At 40.0% G+C, this 12225-nt stretch overlaps 4 protein-coding genes across 8 annotated transcripts; all 4 read right to left on the bottom strand.

Moving 5' to 3' along the window:
• Positions 1–672: 672 nt before the first annotated feature.
• LOC122536093 lies at positions 673–4256 on the bottom strand. Its single transcript, XM_043668158.1, has 2 exons — positions 2994–4256; positions 673–2910 (listed from the first exon to the last, which is right to left on the bottom strand). The coding sequence occupies exon 2, from the start codon at positions 2889–2891 to the stop codon at positions 1149–1151; it is 1743 nt and encodes a 580-aa protein (XP_043524093.1). The 5' UTR covers positions 2892–2910; positions 2994–4256; the 3' UTR covers positions 673–1148.
• Positions 4245–6767, bottom strand: LOC122536098 (multiple inositol polyphosphate phosphatase 1-like). Its single transcript, XM_043668169.1, has 6 exons — positions 6544–6767; positions 6352–6465; positions 5790–5934; positions 5511–5721; positions 5201–5410; positions 4245–5086 (listed from the first exon to the last, which is right to left on the bottom strand). The coding sequence occupies exons 1-6, from the start codon at positions 6727–6729 to the stop codon at positions 4849–4851; spliced, it is 1104 nt and encodes a 367-aa protein (XP_043524104.1). The 5' UTR covers positions 6730–6767; the 3' UTR covers positions 4245–4848.
• Positions 6768–7285: 518 nt separating this feature from the next.
• On the bottom strand, positions 7286–10190 carry LOC122536097 (myotubularin-related protein 3-like). 4 transcript variants are annotated; one of them, XM_043668168.1, is made up of 7 exons: positions 9874–10190; positions 9571–9620; positions 8441–8755; positions 8182–8368; positions 7922–8100; positions 7625–7826; positions 7288–7522 (listed from the first exon to the last, which is right to left on the bottom strand). In XM_043668168.1, the coding sequence occupies exons 3-7, from the start codon at positions 8746–8748 to the stop codon at positions 7328–7330; spliced, it is 1071 nt and encodes a 356-aa protein (XP_043524103.1). In that variant the 5' UTR covers positions 8749–8755; positions 9571–9620; positions 9874–10190; the 3' UTR covers positions 7288–7327. The 4 variants fall into 4 exon arrangements, with proteins under 4 accessions (XP_043524100.1, XP_043524103.1, XP_043524102.1 ...); XM_043668165.1 differs by lacking the exon at positions 9874–10190 and having other exon boundaries at positions 7286–7522; positions 9571–9861; XM_043668167.1 differs by lacking the exon at positions 9571–9620 and having other exon boundaries at positions 9868–10190.
• A 534-nt stretch (positions 10191–10724) lies between these two features.
• Positions 10725–12134, bottom strand: LOC122536099 (protein OPI10 homolog). 2 transcript variants are annotated; one of them, XM_043668170.1, is made up of 4 exons: positions 11997–12109; positions 11684–11772; positions 11442–11571; positions 10725–11373 (listed from the first exon to the last, which is right to left on the bottom strand). In XM_043668170.1, the coding sequence occupies exons 2-4, from the start codon at positions 11768–11770 to the stop codon at positions 10943–10945; spliced, it is 648 nt and encodes a 215-aa protein (XP_043524105.1). In that variant the 5' UTR covers positions 11771–11772; positions 11997–12109; the 3' UTR covers positions 10725–10942. The 2 variants fall into 2 exon arrangements, with proteins under 2 accessions (XP_043524105.1, XP_043524106.1); XM_043668171.1 differs by lacking the exon at positions 11684–11772 and having other exon boundaries at positions 11997–12134.
• Between the last annotated feature and the right edge of the window lie 91 nt (positions 12135–12225).

The raw sequence follows: 12225 nt of genomic DNA, 5'->3' as shown, positions 1-12225 counted from the left end.
AAAAAAAAAAAAAAAAAAGAAAGAAAGAAGAAAGGGAAGGCAACGACGAAGCGAGCGTGGGCGACGATTCAACAGGAGGATTCACTCGTCCGTCGACACACGTGTCGCTCAGACTTTCTATTCTTCGGACATTTACCTGCGATCCGTCGTTGCGTCCGCGACGTGACGTGTATCGGTGCTCGATAAACGACGCAGAGTTCCATCCAATGTGGAACCGGCGATTTCAGCCGGTTTCTCGTCCGACGAAACGAATTCTAATAAATAAAGCCGCGATGATGAACGGTGGCTCCGTACGATCTACACACGTTGCCGGTCGGCCCGACACTGATCGTACATTTACTACTTGCTGCGTGGCTTCGCAGCCGGAGCGGAACTCCCAGTGGGGGTAGCAGCGGCAGGAAATGGAACAAGGGGGGAAAACTGGCGAGCCAAGGGCTATCAGGGAAAATACATGCGACGAAGAGAAAATCCAAACGAGAGAAAGAGAGCACGATGTCCAACCCTCTGTGGTACGTGCGACTGCTAAGTCGGCGGCCAACTGCATTTTTACAGACGTTTATTCGGCTTTTATAAAACTACGAAATTTATCGTGTCTCTCTCTTTTTCTCTATTTCTCTTAAGTTTCGGTACTTTGCAAAAATTGAACTCTTACAGAAGCTTTGTCACTGTCGATAAAATTGCAACAGTTCTTTATTTCACACGATTCTACACGAGACATTATCACGGTTATTAATAGTGCTTAGAAAGTGTATTGATTTTGAACGTTTAACTATTCTGTGCAAAGACATGGCTCTACTCCGTGAATGTTTGCTTCTTCACGGGACACATCTTCTTTTTTTTTTCCTTTAAATCGCTTTCAGCGATCGTTAGCGTTTGTCGTTGAATTTGTTAGGATCGTGCAGTTTCGCAGCGCTCAAACGCGGTCAAACATGCTGAAAATAGTTGGCATTTCGAGACGCAGTTTGAAATACAGGATCATTAAGTTGCTCCTAATATTAGATTGTTTAAATATTGCTAAGCAAAGATCCGTGCTCAACAAGTGTTCGGCGTGAGTTAACGAGGACGGACAGTTCGAAACGAGCACCTGTGGCACAAAGTCTTGGTGCGAAGAAAAATTTCGGCATCCTCTACCAAATGGAAACTTGTTCCTAGTTGCGTGAACTTCGAACAGATTCGACGCGGTGCACGCGGTGCGTTATAACTTCGCCCAAAAATGCTAAAAAAGATACTAACAATCCGCAGCTAGTGATCCAAATAAGATTCCACACGAGCGACGATTTGTACAGGCTGTTAATCTCCATCATGCTGGCCTTTTTCGGCCGAATTTTGCCGATGTAATCGTTGGACCATTTCCTGCGGATACCTGTTTGCCTCAAGCGCGTTATGATGTCCACAAATCGATCCTTGTACGGTGAATGCTTTCTCAGGAAGTACGCGACCGGCAGTCTCACGTAACACAAGTTTTTACAAATTTTCGCGGTAACGTTACCAAGCCGCGCCTCCATGTAAATAATCATGTTCGTGCCGGTCGTGTCTTGGAAGCAAGTGACGTTCTGATGTTGCTTTAAATAATTTATGCAAGATTGCTCGAGAGTATCGCCTGTGATCGTCTTTCTCTTCAACCGGAGAAAGGATTCGTCGTCGTTAACGAACGTCACGTTGAGAAGATCAGGCACGACAACGGGAATCAACCCGGACTTGTCCAGCTCTTCGTACGTTTTGTAATCCATTTCGGTTTTCTCTGTCATGCTCACGGTGGTGAGGTCGACGAACAAATTTGTCGAGTAGATGGACGAAGCGATTAGTATCGCGAAGAATATAACCCTCTCTTTCGTTCCTCTCGGCTTCGACGGCATGGCGACCGCTATCAACATACCGAAGATCTTCAACGGCTGCCACAAGTCTGAGTTAAACTTCAGCACGACCGATATCCCCCAGAACACGAGAACGATGCAGCAGTTTATGGCTAAACCGACGAGGGCTTGCCCCTCGGACTTGTTGTATTTGTATTTAAGCGGTATCACCGGGCACCAATTTTCGAAATCAAGGGGCAAAGTATACTCGATCAGTCTGGAGAAATTGTCCGCATAGATTGATAACGACGGGATTATTATGTCGCATTTTCCATCGGCTGTAGCCTGGACCGGTCTTTTGTCAGGTACTTTCACGATGGTGAAATTCATAACCCGAGCAAGCGTTTTCATAGTTTTCACGTCCGGGCTTTCGTATTTCAGTAAATTTCTTATGAACCATATGTAGTCTGTACGATTCAGCATACCTACTCTCATCGGATAACCGTGAAGATTCTGCACTTTATTCGGGAACCACTCTACGCCGGAAGCGTAAGGCCGTTGATCGTAGACGCGCGTGAACGGATTATACCGATGAATCATCGTAGTGACTGCCGATCCATTCGGTTCCGACAACTCCAAAACCGTCATGTCGATCAGATATCTGTGCCACGTTTGCTCCAGAAACTGCTCGAAGTTGCAATTTTGTTCCTCCAGCATGGTCATCAACAAAACCTTTGGTCGATTGTTCCCCATAATCTCGGCGGTAATGTTCCCCGTTTGTTCGAAATCTGGCAAAGTTCTTGCGATATAAACGTACAGGATTAACGTTGTTCGTGACGCGTGAAAGAAAGACAACTCCGGAGGAATCGAGCCGTTGAACGAGATGCAACTGGTTGGTAAAACTCGCGACACGGTTTTGTAAATCTCGTCCACTGCTCCGTGATCCGACCGCCCGTAAGGATTCTGCACGACGAACTGCACGTCCGTGAATTTGTTTCTTCGAAGAAGATCGTTGACAGGTTGTACGACGTTGGTGGACAAGTAGCGCAAATAATTTACGTGCTGAAGCGCCAGCAGGTATATCGGTAGTTTTTTCATGGTAATTTTCGTGACGTCCCTTGAATTGAAACGAAGAAACTTCTGAGAAAGATTGGCTTTGTTTTCAGGCTTTGTTTGGAAACGTCACGCGTATATACTTACACTCAGCAATATTTGCAAACTTATCTATTTGCAATTCTGCGATACCTGAGGATCGGGTGCGAACGATGCGACAAACGTCGAGAAAGAGCGACGATCGACTGAACGCGACTTTCTACCCTCGACGTTCCTCACGCGATAATTTCATTTGTCTTAAGTGCAACGATAGTGCATATAAACGATCAGTTGATATGAAACAACAGATATCAAGCGCTTTTACATTGCTGTGTCATTGGAAACGTCTCATTACCGAGCTGATCAATTCGCGGTAGAAAGCACCTTGCTTCCAATCTTTCTATCAGCTATTTTACGCAACATCTAATTAAATGTAATTTCAGCGCAATTTATGCATTGCATAATCGACGATATTAATGGGAATGCGAATTATCGGGAATCTAACGAGATACAAAAAAAAAAAAAAAATATAAAATTTCGTGCATGAATATTTAAAAGACGATTATGGAAGCGCAATTACTGGCGACGTCGTTAATCATTTCTTCTCTCGTAGATCTAAATAGCGCGAGGCTTCGATTTCTATCAACGTTCTTTTATAAAATGGCTCGCACCTTTTTTCTCACAGGTTTAGACATTTTTCTCTCTTATTAAAATATTGAAGCTTCGAACTAGTTGTGGTGTAAAGAGACGAAGAAGCGATTTACTGCCGATTAGTTGAGAATTATTTTAATAGGATAGGAAGGATTCTTTCATTAATGGATTTCACCAGATAGTACGCGGGCGGCGTGTTCAATTAACCCTGACAGTATCTTCTATTTATTGCACGGCTGATGCAAATTTTATTTTATCGTAGCCTAGAAACGTAATAAATCATCCTTGACGATCCATTATCGCAATTATGATAATTTTATTAACAACGATCGTACTCTTTCAAGCCGCTCAATAGCCGCACCGACTAAATTTTGCCGACTGAAACAGATAGTTTCAGCCGCCTGTCACGATACAGTTCATACCACGAGACTTCGTTCTACTCTAATCGTGGAAAATGGATCGAAGGCTATGAGGCACGGGAGTTTGGAAGAAACAGCGAGAAGAGGCTAAATTAAGGTATAATCGTTCGTAACTTCTGTCAATTGTTTCCTTGACATCATCTTCCTTTGTCATAGGTGACAATAGAACTATTAATAATTAAAGTTGCCGTCAGGCTCGATGCTTGCACGATTACCAGCAGTGTGAGACGAGACAAAAATAAATGCCGAGTATTTATCATATATATGTATGTGTGTATATATATTTATATATATATTAGCAATTTATTTGGTCGTAGATTTGTTTAGAGGATAATTCGAATTACGAGTAAGATAAAACGTACGAGAGGAGGGCTTTTTGGTATATTTCGAATGTTTCGCCGTTTTATTATTAAGCGTATGAGAATCACGTTGCTCTTGCCTCTGTCGCAAAATTTGAACGGGAGAGAATTCGAAGCAACAATGCGAGAGTAATTGTGCATTACGCTTTATATACTTTTGCGCGGTCGTCGGACGGAAATACTATCAGGAAATATAAATAATATTCATTTACATATTCGTGACGTATAAACAAATGAGGATGACGATTAACAGTAGATGCGTAGATAAATTACGTGTAGCTGGCAGAGTAGGAATAAAAGACGTTAAATAGTATAAACGACTTTTTGGCGATTTTGAAAGCACAGCGGAATGTTTGCGAACGTTTGCAACGATGGTTCAATTTGTTTTTGTTGGAATTAGAATTTGGTCTTACGTTGAATAGCCAGTAGTAGTTAGTTTTATACGCGTGTTTATGCACGTCCAACGTATTATGCGTACATCTTTCCTATAATTAACGGACATCGACAACGCGCGTATTATTCGCTACGTCCTTTTTACTTTCTTACGAAGACTAGAGTGAAGCACGGGAGAAGGACGAGGACGAGATTGGCAGCGAGAGTGGCAACGCCGTTTCCGTTCCAGCAAACGTTGAGGTCGCACTGCTTGAGAACCGGGTTGAACCTGTGCTTCAAATACTCCCAGTCGCAGAGGCCCACGTCACATCCGTCGAGCATGACCAGCTTCTCGGCCAAGTAAAACATCACTTTGTTCGGTTGGCCGCTAACGTCGCATCTGCGAAACAACACGGGAAAACGCTTTGCTCGACTAGCGAAAGTAAGTTCCTCTCCAGGTTGGATCCGAGAGAAAGAAAAATTTAGATCTAATTTGATTGCAAGATGTCGTTACCTGTAGAACACAGCGACGAGATTCGCGGCGAAAGGCGATATGAATGACGTCCGCCATTTACGTTTCGCCATGTCTTTGTAATTAAAGGCCGTCAGCTGCTCATGATCTTTGTTAATGTTCAACGTGGTCAGGAGGTTCTGCAGACTTATAATGTCGCCAAAGTAGAATACACCGTTCGGCTCGTTCGAGTCCCCGTTTTGTTCCAGTTTCCTGAAATATCGACACACGAGTCGTTCGATTGTATTGCATCGACGTACAACGAGCATTGTCTCGAGCAGGATAGAAATTTCGCGAGCGAGAACAAAATTACCAAAAGTGATTCATCATGTCTTGCAAAAGCGTGCATCCTAGCTGCGCATTGATTTCACGTCCATATCCGGCCTTGTAATAATAGTGGAGATCCTCGCGATACTCCAGCACACGAAGCTCCTCCTTGCTGAAAACGGCGCACCAAGGAGAAAGTTTCGTCACCGTCCAGGCCTTTTCGTAACGACACATATCGTACATCGCCAGGATTGGCTCTGGAAAACAAAACGATCGTTAAAACAACGCGCAGCGAGCCTTCTCGTTTCGTAAACTCTGCGCTTGCCTTTGGAAATGTCGTACAAAAATCCGAGTCGGCGGCTGACGTTCTGTATCAAATTTTTGAACTGCGGCCCTTCTTCGAACATGATTACTTCCTCGACGGAGACGTTGCCACTATCGCTATCCCATACGTTACAGGTTTTATATACCTGATTGAAAAGAAGGTAATTTTCTTTTTTTTTTAAAGATTTACTGGAAAATAGCACAGATACATTTTTCTTGAGGAGAAAGAAAGATAGAAGGGGAAGAGGAGATAATGCGAGCCTAGAAAGAAGAGAGCAACAAAATAAACATGAAATAAAATGAAAGAGTTAAGTTAAGATACTTAAGTAGAGAATGGCACACTTAAGATAAATATAGGTACAGGGTAAAGAGAAATGGGATACAAATGTGTTACATGCAGAAATTTATTTTTGATAAATGCAATGTGAAAATGTGCAATGTTTAGAGGAACCAATAACGTAAAAACTCAAAGTCAATGTCAGGGTCAAAGAGGCTGAAATTTTTTTTTTTTTTTAACTAGCATAGTAGTGAAAATATTGTCACTTCTATTTTCTTATACTCACCGATAGCAAGGTATCGTTACTAGGAACTTCGTCTACAGGTACCGCCTCTCTGTTGCCGAACAATCCCTCTATGAACGAGCCAATGCTGCCTTCGCGCGCATCGGTTGTTTTAAACTGTAATGAATTCGTCTCGACTTACATGCAACGAAATCGGCCCACCGATTGTTTTACTCGATCGTAGCTTATACATACCGTGTAATTTTCCGCCGTTATGTGCTCGCTGTTCGAGTGAAGAAGCTGCGGGAAATTGCTTTGCAATCGTCTGGCGAGCAACCTCATATCTTCCACACCTTGCGGTGTCAAAACTTCCGCCCTCTGGATTGCGAGGTACTCGTCCGGCTTCCACCTTTTCAAATTTTCTAAATCCCTGTTGCACATGTGGCCGTCTGTGGAAATGGGAAATCATCGAAGGACGATGCATCGTCGCGGAGAGATCGATTCGCTGACGTAGAAAGTGAATTCGAGTACTCGAATGGATTAACGGGGGCTCGAGGTTGGACGAAGTGTGTTCCAGTTCGGAGGGGCGAATTTATGCGTGAACTCGATAAATCTAGGGTTGAAACTGGTGTTGGGAACCGTGGCTATTGATCAACATGCGAAAGTCGTCGCGTGGCGAAGATCGATACGAAAAAGTGTCAATGACCTGAATTAACGTCCTAACTGGTTCACTTGCGTTACGCTTTAACGGGAACACCGTTTTTCTCGGAATTTCTCCAACGAATAACCAGTCACCGCACGAAAAGTCTTAAAAGTATTGATATTTTTTTCTTTAAGCTAGACGGTAGACGATTAACTTTCATGCCAACGTCAGTTCGTTCGGTTTTGTTGCTCCAAAAACAAAAAGAAAAAAAAAAAAAGAAAAAAAAAAAAGAAGTAAAATAGAAAAATTTTAGATCGATTCACTTGCAATCGTAACAGTAATATAATAATATTGGTTCGATATGAAAAAAAAAAGGTAGTAGACGAAGAGAATATTTTACTTGGGCTGATCTGCATCCGACGCACAAAGCTGTCTCACAGCATGAAAACTCTTTCGTATTGAGTGAATATTTGGTAGATTCATGAATTGTATATCGCAACTGGGATAATATTCGGGACATTCGCATCCACCACCACGCGCTCTATTCGCTACCGCAGTTGTATACGATCTAGCGTCCACAATTAAAACTTTCTGGAAAGAACATGTATTGATTTGCTGAAGATCATCAGCTTCAAGCTTTGAATCATCAATTCAAATTTATATAATTAGAATTTTCTTTAATTTGATGCCTACTTTTGTTTTATTCGACGTAACACCGTCATCGCCATTATCTGGGTAGATGATAGATGAATCCATCATTGTCGATTCACCTTTATCATAGGAACATGCATCGGAGAGGGCTTTCAAAAGATGTTCGTCATCCGGACTCCGCCAACCAAGCCATCCAACTTCCGGCTGACTGCTTCGTGCTATTACTGCGCCATTGTTCACGTGCCTTTAAAATTATAAAAGACAAAACTGTGATATAGGATAACAAAATGCACACTACTATCTTTTTTCCCTTCTTAATTCTTTGTCTTTTTTGAATACCTCCAAACAACGGCAGGGATCCGTCGAAAACTTCTAAACTTTGCTACAACCTCGAGACTATCGTCAGGAATGCAAGAAGGAACCAGAAGCAATGGTGGATAGGATGGACAGATGCGGTAATCTTTATTGATTTGACTTATGCGCCATGTGCCATGCAAATTAAATTTCAGTCGTTCTACCTAAGAAACAGGTAAAAGAATTAAATTATACGTAAATTGCGTGTATCGTGCTTATATCTGTAAAATTTGAATAGTACTTACTTCTGAATTAAAGGTAGTATTATACGACATGCTATCTTTTCCCAATTTGGAATTATCTTTACCTTCCTCAACAGACCAAGCATAATACGCAAAAGCAAATATATCCTCTATACTCTTTCGTGGATAAGTCACCTTGTGTAATCGTTTAAACCACTCCAAACAATGTTCGTTCGTGGCAAAGACACAACTGAAAATGTCAATTATTTTTAATATCAAAATGATGAGAGAATGCAGGTTAGTTTTGAACGCAATTTCATACCTTAGGGAACGAGCATCCTTGCAACCAATATGCAGGAAAAAGATCTCTTTAACTTCTAACTGTTCTATTAAACCCAATGGGATATTGTAACATGCTTGATTTAATTGTAAATAGAGTCTGTAATTAGAAAGAGCCAACACTCCATCCGACGTACGTCCAAGCGCTACAATGAACTCCCCACTCAAGAGTGTAAATGGAACAGTAAGCGTTTGATCTTCGCATTCGAAGTGTGTATGCTTTGGAAATAATTCCGAAGCATGTAAATGACAGATGGATTGCAAACTTGTTGGCTCTTCAGAATTCTCCATCTCCTCTCTATGCGACACATTATATAAATACAAACTTGAGTCTTCTTTTCGAACATGAAAAATTTTAATCGTGGGCTACATCCTTTTAATATACTTCATATGCATAATGTGAAATTGGATTATTCCAATTTGTATACAGCTACCATGTACCGATTCTAGTTATTTACTAACATAATGTATTAAAATAATATATTAAAATACGCGTTATTGCAAATATCCATTATTGAAAACTAACTAAACAATGGTGGCAGAATATATATTACGTCGATTGATAAATGCACGATTTATCGTTTACAAATAAACAAGGAATTAAACCATTTCGTAATTCGATATGAAACCTAATACATAAATAAACGAAATACTGACGTAACATAAGCGAAAGGCTTTTACATTTATTATCGCTTATCGATTTAGGCCATTTTGGGCACAAATGCAAAAATATCTTGATAAAAAAAAAAAAAAGCAAATGTATACAAATCGCAAAAACAGTATTCTATCGTTTATCCAGATACCAAGAAATTTGTACGATACGATAGAAATGAAAGATGTATCGAGCGGATAGAATGTTTTAAATCGGCACACGTAGATATGTTCGTCAATTGTCGAAGAATGATAACGCTGCAACCGATTTAGTTGCACACGATTGCTAAGTCACATGCACATGTAAATTTGTACGTAAGAACAGGCCAGAGGGACGTTAGAAAAGACGTTAAAAAGCAAGAGAAATAATTTTAACTGAAACGGTCGAACACACTTTACTTTGTTTTTTCTAGCGAATCGTAATGAACGAAAGATGGCAAGTTCACAACAACGATGTCTCACCTTGGATTGCGAAGTTTCTCCGCGATGGATGATATCCAACCGTTTTGATACTTCATACAATATCCATGAACAGTCGTTTACACAAGAAGTACAATGTGGACATTACTCAATTAAGACGGGACGAGAAAAAAAAAAAAAGAGAGAGAGAGAGAGAGAGAGAGAGGTAGAAAAAAAGGAAAGAAAGAGACAGAGAGCATTTCCCCGTATCGAAAAAGATACAATAATTCCGAAATATTAAACGTGGAAGTATCTAGTAGTAATTTAGATTTGTTCTTAACAGATACGTAGATAGCTTACGCTTACGGGATAAACGATTCCACTAGACTTATGTGAGCTCGATCCAAACGCAATCAGTTTTCGTTACGGCAATTCGGAGGAATGGCCAGCATCACAAGGAGCGATCTCCATTAATTGAATTGCTTGCTTTTCTTCCTTCTTTTCCCCTTTCTTCTTCTTTTATTTTCTTCCTGCTTCTTGTCTCTCCTCTTTTTCTTTTTTAATTAAATAGCAATACCACGAAAGAGTCGATACGATTCCTCTTCTTGAAAGATACTCGTTTCACTCGATGTGAAAGTTACATTGACAGATTAGTCCATATACAAATCAAGCCGTTTTTCCACTATCCGATGCTGTTCTTAGCGTTCATTCTCAACGAAACTGTCTTTTTCCAAATCTATCGTATCATTGGTCGGAACGATGCGAGAAAGTTACGTGAAATGTTAATGTAAACAGCATTCAAACAATCAGTACATATAATAAAATTTTATTATGTAAATACAAATTAATAAATCTCAATTTCAATCTCGTAGAAGTACAAATAGTAACGTCGTACAAATTTCTCGATAATCGTTCGCCATTTTTCTCATATAACGTAACACTCTAGTTCTATGATCATTCGTGGATATCCATAAACCTGACGAACAAAATGGAAGTTCACGCATGCGTTACTTCGTTCTCACATCGCTTTAATTAAATTAAGTTCGGCAGTTTTCTCTTTTTCTCCTTTCTCGCGTTATTGTAAATTAAATATATTTACATGTTCACAACATTTTTCAAATAAAAGCAGAACGATTAAAATAAAAATGATATAACAGCGATGTACTGCTTCATAACCAAATCAAAGAGCATATACACGAAAATATAACAAAATAAGATAGACAATAACAAAAACGCGATGATATTTATGTTAAACACTTACAGATAGCAAATTCTGCATACTCTTATTATTAAGATATTGTTTTTCAGTGAGAATATAAAAAATTTCAATTTATGCGCATAATGCGATGTTTCGCGTATGCGAACTTGGGTGCTGAAAAATGACGCATCACTATGCAAAATGGTAACGAACTATCGAGAGTCAGTTTCTTTCTCATCATGCTTTCCAGAAGTTTGGATTTTGTTGTAACCTCCTCTCAAAAGTTTCGTACCATCCTTGGATAGCGGACAGTGGTACAAAGTTTTCTGTTGGGTTTGGTGTCATTTGCGACTGAGTTACAGAAAAACTCGAAACGTAATTCAAAAAGCTAGTAAGCATCTTCTGAACAAATTCTAGAAAAGTGTTCGACGTAGCTTCTGTAACTGTGGCTGCTTGTTGTTCTATAGCTCCAATAGGCTCCACTGAAACTCCTATCTGCGCTACGTGAGAAATCTTCCCCACTCCAAAAATTCCTAAATTACTGTTTTCGAATTCGTGATTCTTCTTCAAAGTGGATATCTTGAATATGGCAGATGGCTTGGCATTTGAGATATACCCAAGAAATTGCCAATTAGGTGGAGCAGTTGGATCCGGCCAACTAAAGTACACTGTAACAGCAGAGTTTGGGTAAGAACGCATCGTCACATTTATTCAATTGTTACATTATAATGAGTACCTGCGCCACCTGTCCCATCAGGAAATGGTATAGTACCAGTGAGAAATACCACAATATGGTTTATATTATCCGCATCAGGTACTGTTATTAAAAACTGGTTCTCCCCTATCTGCTGAAAATCCGTTTGCACCTAAAAAAAAAAAATGTTACGTTTATAATTACATATACCTTACGTTCATATACTTTTGAAAATTCGAATTTACTGTTTGAAATTTGACAAAATCTCAATTCGTCGACATTACATTTACATGTTCGATTAGATGTAAAGATGCTCGTGGCAAGTTGACGACAAAGTGAGGTGAGGTGAGGTGAAGTGAGATGGGGGGCATTACTGAAAGGTAACAAAAACAAGATACGAAACAAAACGACACAATGTTTAAAGCATTAGAAACTGGGAAGAAGCAAAGAAACAGGAAATAATGTATCCTAGTGTAGGAATACACTGATACACTTACGACAAAGAACACGATTATGTTTAATTGACAATTTAATATCGAAAATGAAATACAATGTCGGTAGTTGTACAGCGAATATAACTGATACTTGGATACTTACAAGCCGACCAGATACAATTATACCAAGCATTTTTAAGTCGAATCTAGATCATTCTACTGGTTTCTACTTATTGTACTATACCAATAAATGTTCGGCGAACGCGACGTTGTCACACCATCCAAATATTCACAACCACAAGAGTGATGTTTATTCACGGTAGATGTAGCTACATAAAGAGAGGAAACTATAATGGCGCTAGTTACTATAAAGCAGTATTTTCATGTGTACA

The sequence above is a fragment of the Frieseomelitta varia genome, unplaced genomic scaffold (genome assembly GCF_011392965.1).
Source record: "Frieseomelitta varia isolate USP_RPSP 00005682 unplaced genomic scaffold, Fvar_1.2 scaffold_798, whole genome shotgun sequence".
Taxonomy (NCBI): domain Eukaryota; kingdom Metazoa; phylum Arthropoda; class Insecta; order Hymenoptera; family Apidae; genus Frieseomelitta; species Frieseomelitta varia.
The sequence above is the reverse complement of the archived record's forward strand: the minus strand, read 5'-3'. Positions and strand labels throughout refer to the sequence as shown.

Bases quoted from the DNA above. Each gene is read 5' to 3' on its own strand.
- LOC122536093 (XM_043668158.1), bottom strand. From the start codon at position 2,891: ATGAAAAAACTACCGATATACCTGCTGGCGCTTCAGCACGTAAATTAT.
- LOC122536098 (XM_043668169.1), bottom strand. From the start codon at position 6,729: ATGTGCAACAGGGATTTAGAAAATTTGAAAAGGTGGAAGCCGGACGAG. The intron at 6,466-6,543 runs GTATGTATAAGC...AATTCATTACAG, and splicing joins TAACGGCGGAAAATTACACG to TTTAAAACAACCGATGCGCG. The intron at 5,722-5,789 runs GCAAGCGCAGAG...TTTGTTTTCCAG, and splicing joins TTTGTACGACATTTCCAAAG to AGCCAATCCTGGCGATGTAC.
- LOC122536097 (XM_043668165.1), bottom strand. From the start codon at position 9,626: ATGAAGTATCAAAACGGTTGGATATCATCCATCGCGGAGAAACTTCGC. The intron at 8,369-8,440 runs GTATGAAATTGC...TGACATTTTCAG, and splicing joins AAGGATGCTCGTTCCCTAAG to TTGTGTCTTTGCCACGAACG. The intron at 7,523-7,624 runs GTAGGCATCAAA...TGTTCTTTCCAG, and splicing joins TTACGTCGAATAAAACAAAA to AAAGTTTTAATTGTGGACGC.
- LOC122536099 (XM_043668170.1), bottom strand. From the start codon at position 11,770: ATGCCCCCCATCTCACTTCACCTCACCTCACCTCACTTTGTCGTCAAC. The intron at 11,572-11,683 runs GTAATGTCGACG...TTTTTTTTTTAG, and splicing joins ATCTAATCGAACATGTAAAT to GTGCAAACGGATTTTCAGCA. The intron at 11,374-11,441 runs GTACTCATTATA...CTGCTGTTACAG, and splicing joins TGATGGGACAGGTGGCGCAG to TGTACTTTAGTTGGCCGGAT.